The following is a 16,500-nucleotide window of genomic DNA, read 5'->3' as shown; positions in this document are numbered from 1 at the left end:
TCACACAACCTCTAAAGGTCTTGTCTTTTTCCACTTGCCAGAACATCTCAAAGTAATGTTTTGATTCCATGACATTTGCTGGTTCTTAAAATCAGTGTAGGTTTCGTTGGATTTCATTGGATTTTTTTTAGTGATGGCTATTATTTGTTTTTCCACAAATGTGGTCAATTTATTAAGTTGGCTTTAAACAAGCAATGTTTATTTTTGTTTAAGCAGGACATCTGCAGAAGATCTTGTCTCAGAATCATCCCCCAGAATATTCTGCAGATTTCTACTCTGCATATATCAATATTTTGCTTGGTGTCTTCTACATGGTCTGTAGGGACCTGAAAGAACTTCAGCATCTGGTGAGATGAGCTTCTTTAGAGTTGTTGTTTTGTTTTGGGTTGTCTTTTGCCAAATGAAAGTCTATATTTATTGTTGCTCTGAAAGTCAAGATTTATTGTTGAATATGGACAAAGAGAAAATCAGAGAATATAGGATGTTTTGGGTTGGAAGGGACCTTAAAGATCTAGTTCCAGCTCTTCTCCCATGGGTAGGGACACCCTCCAGTAGACCAGCCTGCTCAAAGCCTCATCCAGCCTGGCCTTCAACACTTCCAGGGATGGGGCATCCACAGTTTCTCTGGCAGCCTGTTTGTGTCTCACCACCTTCATAGTAAAAAAGCCTTCTTTATATCTAGTGTAAATTTTCCCTCTTAAGAATGTGTTAGCTTAAAATGCAGTTGCCCTGAAAATCCCTAACAAAAGTTGCAGTCGTTTTGGTGGCTGTAAAGGGCTTCCAATGCTGTGTGGTTTTCTGGTAATACATTGAAAGTATTTGGAAAAAGGCATTTTAACCATATAATGTAGTAGCAAACAAACTTAACAGAAGAAAATTAAATTACTTGATGGTGACCTTTGCATAAGAAAAGCTTAATAACAATAACAAACGTCTTATTCAATTGTTATTTAAATAACTATACTGTGTACAAGGAAATTTTACAAGTTTGATGGTATCAGCGAACAAATCGGTGCTCAAGAGATGATCTGAATGTTCTGCCTGTGTTTCCCTCGGGATCATATTGCTAAATTTCAGCTGAACTTGTCTGTTAACCATACAGGTTTTATATTTAAATGAGATTGCTGGAGACAGAAATAGAAACCAGGGGTCACAGTTCCTGTAGACATGTACTTGAGTGGCTCTGCTTAAGAGAATTTCATTAGCTTTAGATGCACTGTTTGCTTGTGCAGCACTATGAAAATACTTATGTGATTGGGCCCTAAATTCTTTATGTGGTTGACAAGTCTCTTCTGTAGAAGATAGTGACAGACACATAAAACTGAATGTAGGCTTCTGAACTCCTTAGTGTCTAATATAGATTCTAAATGTGTGTGCTATTATGTGTGGTTACTAATAATACATTCTGGAATTTTATTAGATTTATAAATGGAAGTTACTGCATTGAGTTTTGTATATTAGCACAGAGATTTATTAAAGTGTAGTAGGACAAAAAGAGAATGAAATCTGAGGATTGGTGCTTTACAAAATTCTGTGTGATATTGATGTAAACATTTTAGAGGAAAGTCTAGATTATAGTGTTGTCAAAAATCTCTTAATCTTACTTCAGGCAAACGAAGTTCATTTGCATATGGAATATGTTAGCAGGTTTTTTTGTGATTGGTTGATTTTTTAAAATAAATTTCTGCGTGTGTTTAAGTGTGCTGAACTTCTGCTGGAATGGAAAGTTTTATGTGAAAATGGAGTAAGTTCATGAAAACATTTTTATTGCATTTATAATGATAAATTGTTATGTTAGTTTAAAACAATGCAACCCTTTGAGTACAGTAAACAGATCTTACTGAGCTCAAAGCCGTGTAACTTGTGATAGATTGCTTCTCTTTGTATTTTATGGTACAAAAATGTTGCCATGTTTTACAGTGTAATGTTTGTAAGCAAGTGGAATAATTATTGACTGAAAAAGAATTTGTTGGTTTTGCAAAGGAATGAATTACCCTACTAGTTATACTCTGTAGCTGGATCAGATAGGTAGTACTTTAATGTGTTCTATTTTTTGCTTTTTGTAGGCAGCACTCAATTTTGCTAAATACTGTGAACCAGTGGTCAGAGGGGAAGGTAAGGCGCTGTCCTTAGTTTGAGCGGGTGTATGAGAGCAGGTGCTGTTCAGTGGGTTTTGGTGAAGACTTTGCTTTGATCCTCATGCTGTGGTGACCCAGTGGTTCTCAGGTCACAACAGCCCTGCTTGTTCCAGTCATAGCCAGTCATTAGCACTTGCAGCAGAAGCGGTACGTGGTATTTGGTGGTAGTTTTTTAGGAAACAAAGATGGAAATACCCTGAAAATTTTCTTTCCTCCTATAGATCTTTCTCCTCACTCAACCATCAGGATTTCTACAAATTAATGCAATTAAGTTATTTCTTTGTTGAGGCCTAGAGAAGACAGAAACCAAGAGGAGAGGATCTGTCAAACTGACACAGATTATCTCAGAATAGTCATAGAGAAACAGGTGCTTGCTGGATGGCTGGTGGTGGTGCATCATCCTAAAGCAGCACGTCAAGAGTCAGGGTGTTAGACTGTGTCATGCCTGTGACTGTTCAGGTATCAAGGATGAGTTTTGTATGAGTGTTGTATGAGTTAAATGTTTAATAGAGTTGATTCTGGCTTGGTGCAGCAAATGAACGCGACACCCGCAAACTCTGGAAAAATATTGAACCTCATTTGAAGAAGGCAATGCAGACTGTTTATCTCCGGGAAATATCCAGGTAATTTGGAGGGCATGGGTTTGTTTGCTTTGTTGAGGTTGCTGTTTTTAACAACCTTCCTCTCACTGTGTTTCATGGCTAGTGTTACTTTTCTGCTAGATGTAATCTTTTTTCTTTAATGTGCATTTCTTTATTGCCATACACTGCTAGAAATAGTATATCTCAGGAGGAAGTTTAAACAAAATGGTATTTGTAGCATATAATGGATTCAATAAGTAAAGCAGTGGCAGCAGGTTTTGTTCTCCTTTTCACTGAGGCTCGATCCATTTTCTGTAATGTATGAAACTACCAAGCGTGGAAATCCCTCACCAGAATATACAGACACTGTTTAAAACACACTTTGCCATGTTTGTTAGCTCGGCAGATCCTCACTGAACTAAGGATGTGTGCAAGCCTCACAATTCTTGAGGCATTACAGATTCTGAGTATCTGTGTTTCTTAGCTTTGTTTGATAGAGCTAGGTTTGTTTGCTGACTCTACTTTCTGACCCCTTATTTTCTTTTCCAAGGGCAAACTTTTTCTTACATGGAAGTACCATTTTTGACAGCATTACAATTTGGTGTTCTGTTAATGGCTATTTCTCGTGATATTGCTTTAGATTCCTTGTTTATTTTGTAAGCTGCCAGACTGCTAGAAGAAAGGATGGTGGTGTTCATTCACAGTGGTAATAATTGGCTTAGGTTTAATGTTCTCTCCACCTTTAAGATTAGAGTGATTCTGTTGTTACACCATGTAAAGAGAGCTCATTCAGTATTGCTTGTTTTCTTTATCTTGATAAAAACATACTGATTTCTTTCCTTTTAATGTCATTGAGGCCATAGGGTATTCTGGTCACAACCTGAGTGCACAGTAGAAGTCTTTGCTAGTGTTTTAGAGATGCGATCATTCCTTCAAAAAGAGAATTGATTTTGCTTTGTACAAGCTAGGCTTCACTGTACGATGCAGCATTTTTCTGTTTGGCTCAGATATTTATTTTTATTCAATATTGATCTTCATTACACAGTCTACTCGGGATCTTCCTGACTTTTTATATTGTGTAATTGCCTAGTCTAATTAAGTTATAATAAAAGATTATGATACAAAATAGCTTGTGAATTGTTTCCAAATAAGTAATTTCCCTCTACAGTTTTCTTTGATTATAAATTTGAGCTTGACTTGATTTTTATTAGAAATTTCAGCTTTCTGTCTAGGATTTACTTCTGTGTACCAGTAAATGCTTGAGGAATTAAAATCACTATATCAGTTTTTCTGGCCACAGAACTATGATTACTCTGGATTTTTCTTGACCATGCAATTTGTAGCAATAGAACTTTGCTATCAGCTGTTGTGCTACCTGAACTGAAAGGAAAATGAACCTTTTTTTTTTTCCTGCCTGTAAAATAGACATTGGATAAAAGCATAACTCATTGATGAGTTGGTTTGTCATTCATTGTAATTTAAGTATTACATGAGCTCTCATTACACTGTTTTCATAAGTTTTATGGCTTATGACTGATAAACCCTGTTCATGAAGAGCTTTAAAAAACAAGCCAAAACAGCTTTAACAAATTTTATTTTAATCCCCTTGTGGCAAAGAAAATGACCCAAAATACGAAATTTCTAGCAATGTCATTCCTTAATGGAAGTTTTAAAGTGAATTTTTTTGCTATTGTTTAGTAGGAAAATACCAAACTACTTGGGGGCATTTTTCACTGACAGGGTAATCCATCTTTATGACTTCCATTGACTTCAAAATTACATTATGAAGTAATTATAGTATTTTTCTCACAAACATAAACAGTTATTAAGCAGATTAGAAAGAATCAAAACTATCAGTGTTTTTACTTTTTTTTCCAATTCTGCATTATTCTTGAAACTTGGAACGCTGTGGATATTTGCTTACTCATGGTGGTTAGATGGGAAGGAATGGGTCTTTTATGCCTTAATCAAACATTATTTTTTGGTTTTTTTTTTTCAAATACATAGTCTGCAGATTATTAAAACTTACATGCGAGATAGTAGGACCTTGTATTTTTTATTATTCCCTCACTAACTGTATCCTAGCCAGTGTCACAAAATTAAAATATACATATACCAAGCAGGTTGTTTTCTCTAAAAGACTAATAAATACTTCATTGTTATATATTTGCATTATCTGTCTTTCAGCTCACAGTGGGAGCGTTTGCAACATGATGGTGGAGAGCCTGGGCAATTAAAAGGTATAAAACACAGTAACTGTGCAGGCGCTTGTAATGTGGAATGTGCTTTTCAGTTTGACTTGGTCATTGTCATATGAGAACACATGAATGAAACTACACAGACAAGGCTACCTGTTAGTCTTCGGTTACAGTTCAGGGTAATCAAGGTTTTTTGAGGTGTTTTACAAAGGACTATTTTTCCCCTGTCATGTATACTGGGAGTAACCTTTCCTAATACCCTTTGCAGGTAAAAGCAGTCTTCTTTACATCAGTATTTCTTATGTAAGAAGGGGTGAGGAGTGGCCTGGCCCCTGATAGTCAAACCTCTGTGTGCCAGCTGGCAGAATTGTCCAAGCAGGGAGAAGAGAATGTTGTACCTGGTGTATTACACTGGATTAGCACATTCCTAAACAAACACATGTCCTGTGTCCAGATTTCTTGGCAAAGAGAAATGTCAGAACTGCAAGTGTTCTCTTTGTTCTTTCCTTGAACAAGTAGAGCCTTGTTGATTTTATACTTTAGACAGGCTGGAAAGTTGAATCTCAATATTTGTCAGCCTTCATTTACAATTTAGGAAGGAATACTGAAATATTTTCCTGGTGATGTTACTTGGTTACAGTCTTTTGACCAGTTTGTAGTTTGGGAACACTTTTTTGTATTATTTATCATGACAAATAATTTCTTTAGATAAGTGTAATCATCAGACTGTTTCCTGTACTTGGTTTATGATTGGTGAATTTTCAACATTTTTGAACAAAGGAGTTTGATTCAAAGTGGTTTTTTAAACTGCCTCCCTGATGATCATGAAATATTTTGCCTGACAAGCCCAAGAAGGGAGACTTCATTTAAAATGCATTTTCATAGGTATATGTAGTAAGAAAAAATGTCATGTTGTTAAACAGTATTTGATAGCTACATGCTTAAAAAGAAATTCTAATAAATAAAATTCTAACTCTAATAAAGGTATACATCATCAAATAGTTCAGTGTGTTACAATATTGGCTGACCAGAAGAATGGAGAAAAACTAGTGTTTTTGTATTAAACTAAATTGTGTATCTGTAGGAGTTTATTTGGTGTTGCATTTTATAATTAGCATGCAGTACAAGAGAATCTCTTGATTGTAAATGAAACTAAAAGTGCTGTTCTCTTGTGCTTACATGAGAGGAAATCATGATTAGCTGTCATCTAGAATACTTCTTATAGTGTGGACCCTGAATTGTAACTTTTGAACATGTTTAATTCTTCCATCTTTATTTGCTGATATTTGTGGATTAAAGCATAAAGGTACAGGTACTTCACAGAACAAGGAACAAGAAACTCTTGAAGTAAAAAACTGAGCAAAGAGGGCATGAGAGAAATGCTTTAATGGTTTCTGTAGTTAGCCAGCTGATGAAGGATGGTTTGATGATCCTATTCTTATGCACAAGCATGTAAAACAAGAGCAGGGGACTGTGAAGGTAAAAAATACAAAGTAAAAAAGAGGGGAAGCAAATGTTCACTAGACTGTATTTCTTGTGGGTTTTAATGTGTGTATTTATTCTTAATTAAGTATACATGTGTACAAAGAGGCAAAATCAACTGGATCAAGTTTAAAATTTTTAAAACATTTTCTTTAGGATAAAGAACAGTGGCTAAAAATTGTTAGATGAACTGTTTTTCAGAAGTGCATTCTTCACCATGTCAGCCTTGTTCCTGGTCAAGCTGTTTCGTGGTCTGGAGCAGTCTAAAGGTTGAGTCTTGAAAAAAATTGCCATTGTATTTAAATAGCTCTCTTAATCTGCCTTGTTTGCCAGAAAAATTCTCTTGAATGACAGTAGCCTGCAGTTATTTATATATTTTTTAGGAAGATTTATGAATCTCTGATGCTTCACATACAGTTGCTGAGAGTCCAAAAAGGTTTCAGGATGCTAGTTTTGTTTAGCTTTGTGCCGTGCTTCTTGGCCCTTCCCTGAGTTTGTATCTGTGATAATGGAGCTGAGAAAGTAGCCATACTCATTTAGTTATGGCACTAGAGCAGGAGAGAAGGAAAAGAAGAATCCAGGGAGGTCTAATTTGAAGTTTGTGGATGTTCAGACTGGTTTTTGGTTAACTCATAAACTGTTTGTTTATTTTATAGGACTTTCAGCACATACCCATGTGGAACTTCCTTATTACTCCAAATTTCTTCTAATAGCTGCTTACCTTGCCTCCTACAATCCTGTTAGGACAGATAAGAGATTCTTTCTTAAGGTAATAAGATTAATTTCTTAGTGCTGTTAACTGGATTCCTGCATACTGAATTTCCTAGTTTAAAACTCTTCAACTATTCATTTTGAGCTCTGTTTCTGTCTGTGCTTCATTTGATTTGAAGAGCAGCTTTCTATAGATCACATGCTCTGATTGGGTAATGATCACCTAGTGATTATAAATGTCTAATAAACCAAACTTCCTCTTCATGTCAAATTATGCATAACATTGTTGCACCATGAGCACTGTGCTTTGCTTTTCTAAGTTGATACAGCTTTGTTTTGAAAAGATTTTAGTGGAGTGACTGCAGTGTCCTTAGTTATAAGCCACACTTAAATTTCCAGAGTAAGGTACAAACCACAACTGCCTTGACCTTTAATGAGGTAAAATGACTTAGTGCACTGTTAGGTTATTTGTACAGTTCTAAGTGTCTGAAACAGAAACATACAAGCAGTTGCTTTTGCAGAAGGTGTGGTTACATTGGCTGATACGTGTTGTGTTGAAATGGTGGTAATGCATGTTTTAGGATGAATATATTAATCGTTACTACGAAATCCTGGCCTAAACATCATTTTCTGTAAGATCCTGCCGTGTACAGGTTGAGGGGTTTTTTTTTCTTCTTTTTTGCTCTGGGCTGAGTTGTGGTTATACTGCAGACAAGTGCTGTAGTGCTGTTGTTGTCTATCTCTTCCTGACCCAAGATCTTCAAGCTGCTCAAGCCTGCCTCATTGCCTCATTTTAAGTTATTAATTTGACAAAATGTAAGTGGGAAGACAGATATCAGAAAAGTGATCGGGCAGATGGGCTTTCTATACATTTTACCAGCTACTACAGTATGTATTGATACATGCATGTATATATAAATATATGGTATTCATGATGGATAGGTGTAACCAGTTAAAGGAAATAAGAGCAGGACAAATTTGTAAAAATATTATTTTCTTCCCTCTTAAAAAAAAAAACATAGATACACATTTTGAGAATTCACTGCAGTTCCTAGTGATGATATGCTAGTACATTTTCAGTTTAAACTGTGGTATGATCTTACTGAAAGCTGTAGGTGTTTCACCCTTCTATTTAGTCCTTTCCTGTATGGAGGGTTACTTGTAGTAAGTGTAGATAGGCAACTTTTCTTTATGGACAAGCCTTGTTCTTTGCACTTGGCTGAAGCATTTTCTGTGTTATAGATTTATTTGCTGAAGAATTGTTTCTACACAGAAATGGGAAAGCATGCAAGAGTCAAGTCTGTAAGGCACATTATCAAAATATGCCACGTCTTCCTTGTGTTTACTGAGCAACCTTTTCAACTTAATTCTTTTCCTTTCTCCCTTTTTACTATCTCTGAGTGAGTTTCCACTCTTGCACATGAACTGTACTAAACTTTTGTATAATAAACATGATTTTCTAAGGTTTTTGAAGCAGGGACCATGAAGCTATTTCTATCAGTGCTATCAGATATTTTTCCCAGGAACTGGTGAGTCAGAAGTCACCATTTTTCCTGCGTGTCATTTGGTATCAGTTAGTCCTTCATAAGGTCTAAAATTGAACTTCAGAAATAGCTGCATCTCAAAGCCCAACAAAGCCAACACTTTTGGGGGGGTTTCAGGCTGGGTGTTTCTATGAGTCATGCGAACAGTGAAAATAGAATATAATTTTTATCAGGTTTGTAATGAGATTCAGAGTAGATCACAGAAAAGTATCTTCTGGAGTGATTTTAACTAAGGACTGGTAGAAGCAAAAGGGATGCAAATAAAAGATGGTAATTGAGCTGCTCATCTGCACTACTCTATAGATGCTAGGCTGTACTACAGCTGAAAATAAAGTCACAGTTTGGGGCAACCTGGAATGCTAACAGCCTGACAGAGCAGGGAAGTGATAATTGGTACCACTGCTGTTAGTTATGTGAAAATTCAAGAGCTTTGCAGTAGATTGAGAGAAAAATATGAAGCTGGTTTGGAAGAAAGTCTTTAAAAACAAGAAAGAATAGCTATATTTATGAATTATATATGAAATCTTTAATAGAAAACAGCATTAAAAGTGAATTGAAAATTAGCTCTTAATTTTATGGGGTTTTGTGCTTGCACAGAAGTTGGGCACCATATATACCACACAGAGATCCCAGCATAACCTTTAAAATGCATGAATGCAGTTTGTTGTGATCCATCCCAAGCATGCTGTGTAACCTCAGGCTTGATCACTTTCCTGTCCAGAAGGTCATGGTTGTCGCTGCAGTCATTTTTCCAAAGTCATGATATAATTATTACTTTGCTATCTCTAAGTGTGTCTGATATGTATTCACTGAATTAACTGGGTTTTTTTTAACCAGAAAAACCATGTGAAGTGAACCTTTAAGCCCTGTCTAATATTTAGCTCTTCAGAAGTCAGTCAAGAAAAACCACATTTACTGAGATAATTTTGACATGGCTGAGTATTGAGGGCCACAAATACTAAGTCCAAGATTTTAAACATTATAATGAAAAAATAATTCCTTCATTTGAGTTATTTTTTTCCCTGATTCCTTGAGCATGCTTGTAAGGTATACTTCTCAGGGCTGTGGAAAAAATCATCAGGTGATGAAAGAGCACTTGACTATGTTTAAAAAATATTACAACTCTCCTCTAATTTTACTTCACACCTCATCCTTCATGTCTTTCTTGGGTTTTTTTGTTTCTTTTTTAACCCATTCATTGTAACACTGTTTACTATATTTCTGCCTTTGTCTTGCCCTCACATTTTCAATTGAGATCCAAGAGCACTTGATTATTTTATTTCAATAGTCCTTCCTTTCTTAAGAAAATTTTAAGAAGGTACAGCTTTCAATTATGTTTTTTTCTTCAACACCCACCCCTACCCCTTCTTCCTCCCCTCCTCCTTCCTTTTGTCATTTAGCTCAAGAACCTTGAACTACCTTTGTATTGTATTGATTAAATTCCTGGTTGTCATTCTGCCAGCTTGTGTACCATCCAAATTCTAAAATAGGGTCAATAAAAGGTGAAAATTCTGGTGGGTTTTATACATGGATACATTTTAGAAATTAAGATAGTCATCATCTGTCTTTTTCATTAGATGATTGAGGATATGAGGAGGATGAAGTCATATTAAAAACAAATTTTTACTACTTCTCATCAATTCCTGAGTAGATTAAAAAACCCCAAAACCTATGCATGTCACCAGAAAATATTGTTGTGTTGTGCATGTTGTGTTTTGGCTTTGCACCATTTGGGACAAGGTGAGGCAAGAAGTAAGGCAAGTGTAATTTTAGGGCTTATAGTAAGAATGATTGGTAGTAACATCAAAGGCAAATACTGGAAGTGTAGTAAAGAAGTAGACCTAGTGTAACATACTACTGTTTGTCGTGTATACACTCTTTATTGACTGTTTTAATTATCTTTGCTCTTGTCTGTTGTTTTGCAGCATCATGGGAAAATTAGAAAGACCAACTTCATGAAGAAGCATGAGAAGGTATGTATTTTATCTTTCTAAGCTGAGCTTGCCAGCAAGTACTTTCTTTCTACTGTACTTGTGGGTTTGTATTTAATTTTGTGTCATTGATTACTGTAGAAACAGCAGAATTGCAGAAATAACAATTTTTGGTGCACTTGTTTTGTATGATACAAATTTCTGAGAGAGACATTTTTATTTTATTGAAACTGTAACATGAAATTGTCTCCTAAAGCCATATTTTTGTGTACAATAAAGTGTGTTTCATAAAGCTAGTTAAAGGACATCATAAGTGGAGTAGCCAAGTATCAGCATTTATCTCAAAAAAAAAAGTTATATTCCTTAAAAGATTTTTATAGAAAGAATTCTATAGTGAAGGAATTGAAATACAGGGATAAAGAATTACAGATGTGGTGTTATAAACAGACTCATTTGCTTCAGTTGTTGTGACAATTTATATCAATGTACCTTTGCTCAGAGAAGCTTGTCTAAAGTGTTTTACAGATCAGATTCACCTAACTCTCGTGGGTGCCTGCATCTAAACCAGTTTATAGCCTGTGCAGAGCCAGTTGATGAAGTCATTGGAGTGTAGGGTGTGATTTGGCTCACACTAAAGTAGATTCTACCTTCAGGCAGATGAATTGCACCACAAATTGTATTGATTACATTTCTACTGGCTGTATGGGAACTGAGGAAACTGGTTTGGCAGTCTGTACCAGCTTGGCAGGAAGCTGACATTAGATGAAATAAATCCTTCCATAAAAGTTTAGGGTACAGCAAGACTAAAGATCTATTTTGTGATTCTTAACTATGTCAGTCCAGAAGCTGTGGGGTTTTTTTAATTAGAACAAGTGAATCTTGTGAATGAGGAGAAGAAACTGACTTACCATTCTATTAATTGCCCTGTTGCTGATAAAAGCAGAATTTGTTGTGTTTCTTTGAATGGTTGTCCTGGAACAATGCTTTTCCAGTTTAGTGACAAGTGAGAGATCTTCTTGGTGAAGCTTGGTGCAGCAATTTTTGCAGGAGTGAACTTTTTCACGTGTCAGTCTGTCAGAAGATCGAATGTGTTGATGTGTTTCTTATTGGAAATTAGTTTATCTTGTGTGTCTGCTTCAGCTTCAGTCTAGGATTTGTTTTGTATCAGAATTTATGGCTTACAGCTGAACATGCTTCATTTATATAGCAACCAGAGAAGTCTGGAAATACTTTCTGCATTACAAGAAAAGGGAGAGGTATTGTTCAGTCTTCAAGTACATGCTAAAAAGATTGAAAATTCAGTCAATTGAGGTTAAGGAGTTTCTTCTTTTTGTGCAGATAATTGAGCTCAGGTTAAGCTTTTACTCTTTAAAGAACACTTGGGGTTCTCATTCTTGTTTGTGACATTTTGGAATGTGAATAAACGGCTTACAGTTGTGGGATGGTGAAAGACTTAGGCCAGGTAAACAGAGGGAACATGAAACTGGCACTGCACATAAAAAGCATAGGCACACATAGTGGCAACTGAGGGAAAGTCTTTTTGAACAATGGATGTATTGCCTAGGTGGAAAGGTGATAGAAGACATACAGAGTTATTTGATGGCTATAAAACTTTCTTACCAGGTTTTCTGACTCTTTGTTTTTGAGAGATGTTGAGTCCCTTGCATTTTTATAAATACTATCCTGTGAAGCATTCTGCCTTATCTCCTTGCAGAAGATGTGTAAAATTCTAATTCTTTACCGTGTTATGTTTGAAGGAATTTCTAAACCATTGTTATTCTTCCAAGAATTTATTCTCTTAGAATTAACTCTTCTGCTTTTTCTAGAGGGAATAATTTCTTTTAGATAATTTGGAAGTTCCAAACAGTATTCTGTCTACATGTAGAGCAAATTTCTGAAGTAACTGTATATACTAAACAGAGGTTCAGAGATTGCTCCATGCTAACTGCATTTGCTAGCTTCTTGGAGTGCACTGATTTTAATTAGTCTGTTTGTTTGTTAACAGTAAAGAATCTGCTTTACAGAACTGGCATGTGTAGAAGCAGAAGGGCAAGTGATTTTACAGTTCATAACTCACACCATGTCTGCATTCTGTCTGAGGATGCCATGCTAGAGTCTTGACTATGTGTTGCAGTGGGGATTTCTGCAACATGTATAGGACAGTGAGGCCCGTGGAAAAAATTAGGGACTGATTCTTGATAGATGTTTTAGAGATCTTTATTCTCCAGCTGCATGGCTGGCGTCCTGCTGAAGAGCTGCTGCAATCACAGGACCAGCAGGGTCTTCCCCCAGGCAGGGGAACACAAAACAACCAATGGGGAACGGGATTGACCCGGAAGTGGGGAAACCCCTCTAGCCCAGGGTCCCCTCCCCCAGGACCACATGGCAGGGGGGAGGGACCCTAACAACTATGTGTTTCCATGATTCTTCACACAGCTTGCTTTGTTAGCCAAGAGGTAGCTTTGGGGACACCTCCTGGATTTGAAAAGTTAAAACATGTATTTGAAGTACTTTTTGGTTTTCCTGAAGAAATGGGTGGTCGTATTTTGCTGATGACTTAATGCCACAGAGGTGCTTGTGTTATATTTGAGGTGTTCTTTTCCAGAAGAATTTTGAAACACACTTTGCCTTGAAAATCCTCTTTAGTCTTGGCTGCACTGCTAGTAAGAATAAATCACTATACACTACAGAAAAGGCAACTGGATGTCAAAGTAGAGAGAATTAAATACAAACCTAAACTAAAACAAGTATTTCCCTTGTAAGAACTTTTGAAAGTGTGGGTCATAAATCTCTGTGGTCCTAACTATGCTGCCCGAGTTGGAATACTGCCCAGTTCTGCCTTATAAAGTATACATCTCCTTTTTGTAAAATTGGTTATTTTGAAAATGCTTAGCATTGAACAATCAGGACTTTGTGTATATCTTTGAATTTAAGTGAATGCAATGTTACTACGCACAGCAATCTGTAATGCCTATGAAGGCCATCCTTGTCAGCTGAGGTGTGAGGTATGTAGGGTACAAAAGAGCTCTGTAGATGCAAAGTTGGGTAAATATGATGTGTTCTGATAACACAGTTGTCTGTAGCTGGCTGGTAGCTCATTATACAGCAGCTCTTACCAGCCAAGAAGCTGACCTTGGGCTCAGCCATCTGAACTCTTTATTTTAGTCAGCTAAACCTGTGGGAGGCATGTGCACTCTGAATCTTACACTCAGCACTCTTTGTGTTGCCTCTAAAATACTCTGTCCAGTTTTGTCCTCCTTCTTTGGAAGAAATCTTTAAACTCCCTGCCAACACAAGCCGTTCTGTGATTCTTTGAATGCCATAAAACATAGCCTTTCCTCTTTATTCCTTAGATTGGGCAAGGTCCTTAAATAAGACAAGTAAATGTATAAATCTAGTGACCGGAAAGTTGGCATAAGATCCTCTGTTACAGCTCAAAAATGTTCCTATTAATTGTGCAGTTTGAACAGTTGCCATGTTAAATAGACTTTTTGTCTGCATCTTTTTCTTGATCAATAAGCATGTATTCAGTGTTTTCCATAACATATATGTAGGCTGTATGAAAGACTACTGTGAATCACAGTGCTTCCCCAGAGGCCAAAAAGATGAGATTAACATCATGTGGTACTCCAGGAAAGACCTACTGGATTAAAAAGTGGTGTTTCTGTTGCAGACCAGCAATCACCTCCTTGGGCCAAAGCCATTTCCCCTGGACAGATTGTTAGCAATATTATATAGTATTGTGGACAACAGAGTTGCTCCAACTGCAAATATATTTTCCCAGGTGAGTGTGTATTTACTTTTTTTATTTGCTTTTTAGTGTCTGAAATTCACAAAGTTTTAAGCCATCATTCTAATTAAATGTAATGAGAAAACAGCCACAACACAACAGGTAGTTTACACTGAAGGCTCAGAGTAATATTTATCTGTATTACTAGCTGTGAATCCAGTACTTCATCTGTGTAATGGTCTGAAATCTGCTAATAGCTAACTTTTTCCCTGATCCTGGACTGTGGTCTGTGCTGATCAGTTCTTGGTTTATCACTGAAGTCTGTAAGCCCATTTGCATTTCGGGCTAAGTGTATAAATGTTTACTGTCCAATGGCCAAAATTAGTTACCTTGTAACACATGGTGCAAAAATGTAGTGGTGAAGAAGAAGCAGAGGGAATAAGGTATTTTCAGGTGAACAGTGTTTGCTGTGGTACTCGTACGTACTGTTTTTCATTTGAACAAAATTTAAGTCTTGCAGAGAGAAGTATCCCGTTTCACTAGATGGCAGCATAGCTATAGAAGTGTGTTGAATTAAGTAAATCTAGTATTTTCTCTAGAGCTCTGGGTTTGTCAGTTTGTATATTGACCAATTCTGTATAAATATGATTTTCTACTATCAACCTCATTCTTAGATATCATTTCCACCTTAGAAATTCTCAATTTCTTTCTGCTTTCCAGTTGTACTTTAATTTACTGAATTATTTTCCGCCTTTCCTTGTTAGATACCAAGTTTAACCAAGTAATATTTCAGTTTACTGTCTGCATTAATGTAAAGTTCTTGGGACATACATGTTTGTTCGTAGGATGTTAGCTTTGTATTCTCTTATTTTTTGCTATCAAAAGCATTTAGATATACACTAGATGTGAATGTATTATATAACAGCATTTTACAGTTATATTTTCAAAATTAGTATAGCTGCATATTTAACAGGCATTCCAGGTAAGAGAACAAATGTTATTATTCCAATATCCAGTTAAGTAGTACTGAAGACGTAATTTGGACATGGTATAGTTCCAGCTTAGACTAAGTTACAGAATGAACAAGTTCAAAGAAATGCTTCATTCTAATTTAGAGTTTGCACTAGGTGGCAGTGTTATCAAAGAATAGTCGTAATTCTTTATTTTCTGAATATCTGGAGATTAGGCTATAAAAATATTGTATTTAATCTTAACTGGATTAGGGCAAAGAATTTAAAATTAAATCTGTTTATATAAAAATTGAATTTTATAAATTATTTAAGACTATTTTAAGTTACAAAGCAATTTTTACATTAAATTTTAATTAAAAATATTGAAATGTCCAGTGCAAAGTAATATAAAATACAACAGAACTTAAAATAGGTTTGAAAAGTAGTTTAATCTAGGCATCGTATTTAACTGCTTTTTTTTCTTGAATAGTTTAAAACAATTTGCATTTCACTGATTTTTGTCATTAGTTGTTCTGTAAATACATTTTTCAAATGAAGTGAATATTTAGGAGCTGGCTTATCCTTAGCAGTATTGATACATTTTACTGTTAGATAATACAGTCTTTAGTTTTCTTGTTTGTGTGTACAGCATGGAAATCATTATAAAATTGTACAGAAGTTTAATATGCTTTAACTCAAATATTTGGCTTCTTAACTGATTCACGATTAATTTTTTGTGCTCTTTAATTTGTAAAATCAAGGGCTGTACATGAACCAAATGCATATTAATTCTCCCCATGTACTGTCAGAAAATAGCATGCCTTAGCTTTAAAATTGATCAACAATTGCAGTCAAGATTCAAGAAGGACTAGGAGCTGCTTTAAGATCTGTCACTTGCTGATTTCATGATATTTCTTATTGCTTCTTATTTGCCTGTATAGTTTCTATTCATATGAAAATTTTGGTTATTAGCTTTTCAAAAGTGAAACTTTTATGCTAATGAGCAGCAAAATTTCATTTTTTCTCCTAATGGTAGGTTTTATTGAAAATGTTTCATTTTTCTAAATAGAATTTCAACTTAAAATTTGAATCTTAATCTTTTGCCATTTAATACTCCTTAAAATGGTCTCATACTCTTTTTAAGCAGAGTTAGCATGTTTGTTTTAAAAGTGTGGTCTTTGCAACCAATACAAAACTAAACAACTTCTGCTGTAACTTCTTGTTGTAGTTAGGTT

At 35.7% G+C, this 16,500-nt stretch overlaps 1 protein-coding gene across 5 annotated transcripts in view; it reads left to right on the top strand.

Moving 5' to 3' along the window:
* ORC5 (origin recognition complex subunit 5) overlaps positions 1 to 16,500 on the top strand; it is a 68,386-nt gene that overhangs the window by 12,957 nt on the left and 38,929 nt on the right. For all 5 annotated transcript variants that reach the window (XM_068994450.1, XM_068994458.1, XM_068994425.1 and 2 more), the window contains 7 exons: positions 217 to 347; positions 2,067 to 2,115; positions 2,671 to 2,761; positions 4,907 to 4,959; positions 7,056 to 7,168; positions 10,580 to 10,627; positions 14,259 to 14,369. In XM_068994450.1, coding sequence (XP_068850551.1) covers positions 217 to 347; positions 2,067 to 2,115; positions 2,671 to 2,761; positions 4,907 to 4,959; positions 7,056 to 7,168; positions 10,580 to 10,627; positions 14,259 to 14,369 — 596 coding nt within the window. The remainder of the gene's footprint in view (positions 1 to 216; positions 348 to 2,066; positions 2,116 to 2,670; positions 2,762 to 4,906; positions 4,960 to 7,055; positions 7,169 to 10,579; positions 10,628 to 14,258; positions 14,370 to 16,500) is intronic.

The sequence above is a fragment of the Aphelocoma coerulescens genome, chromosome 1A (genome assembly GCF_041296385.1).
Source record: "Aphelocoma coerulescens isolate FSJ_1873_10779 chromosome 1A, UR_Acoe_1.0, whole genome shotgun sequence".
Classification (NCBI taxonomy): domain Eukaryota; kingdom Metazoa; phylum Chordata; class Aves; order Passeriformes; family Corvidae; genus Aphelocoma; species Aphelocoma coerulescens.
This window is presented reverse-complemented; position numbering and strand designations above follow the sequence as displayed.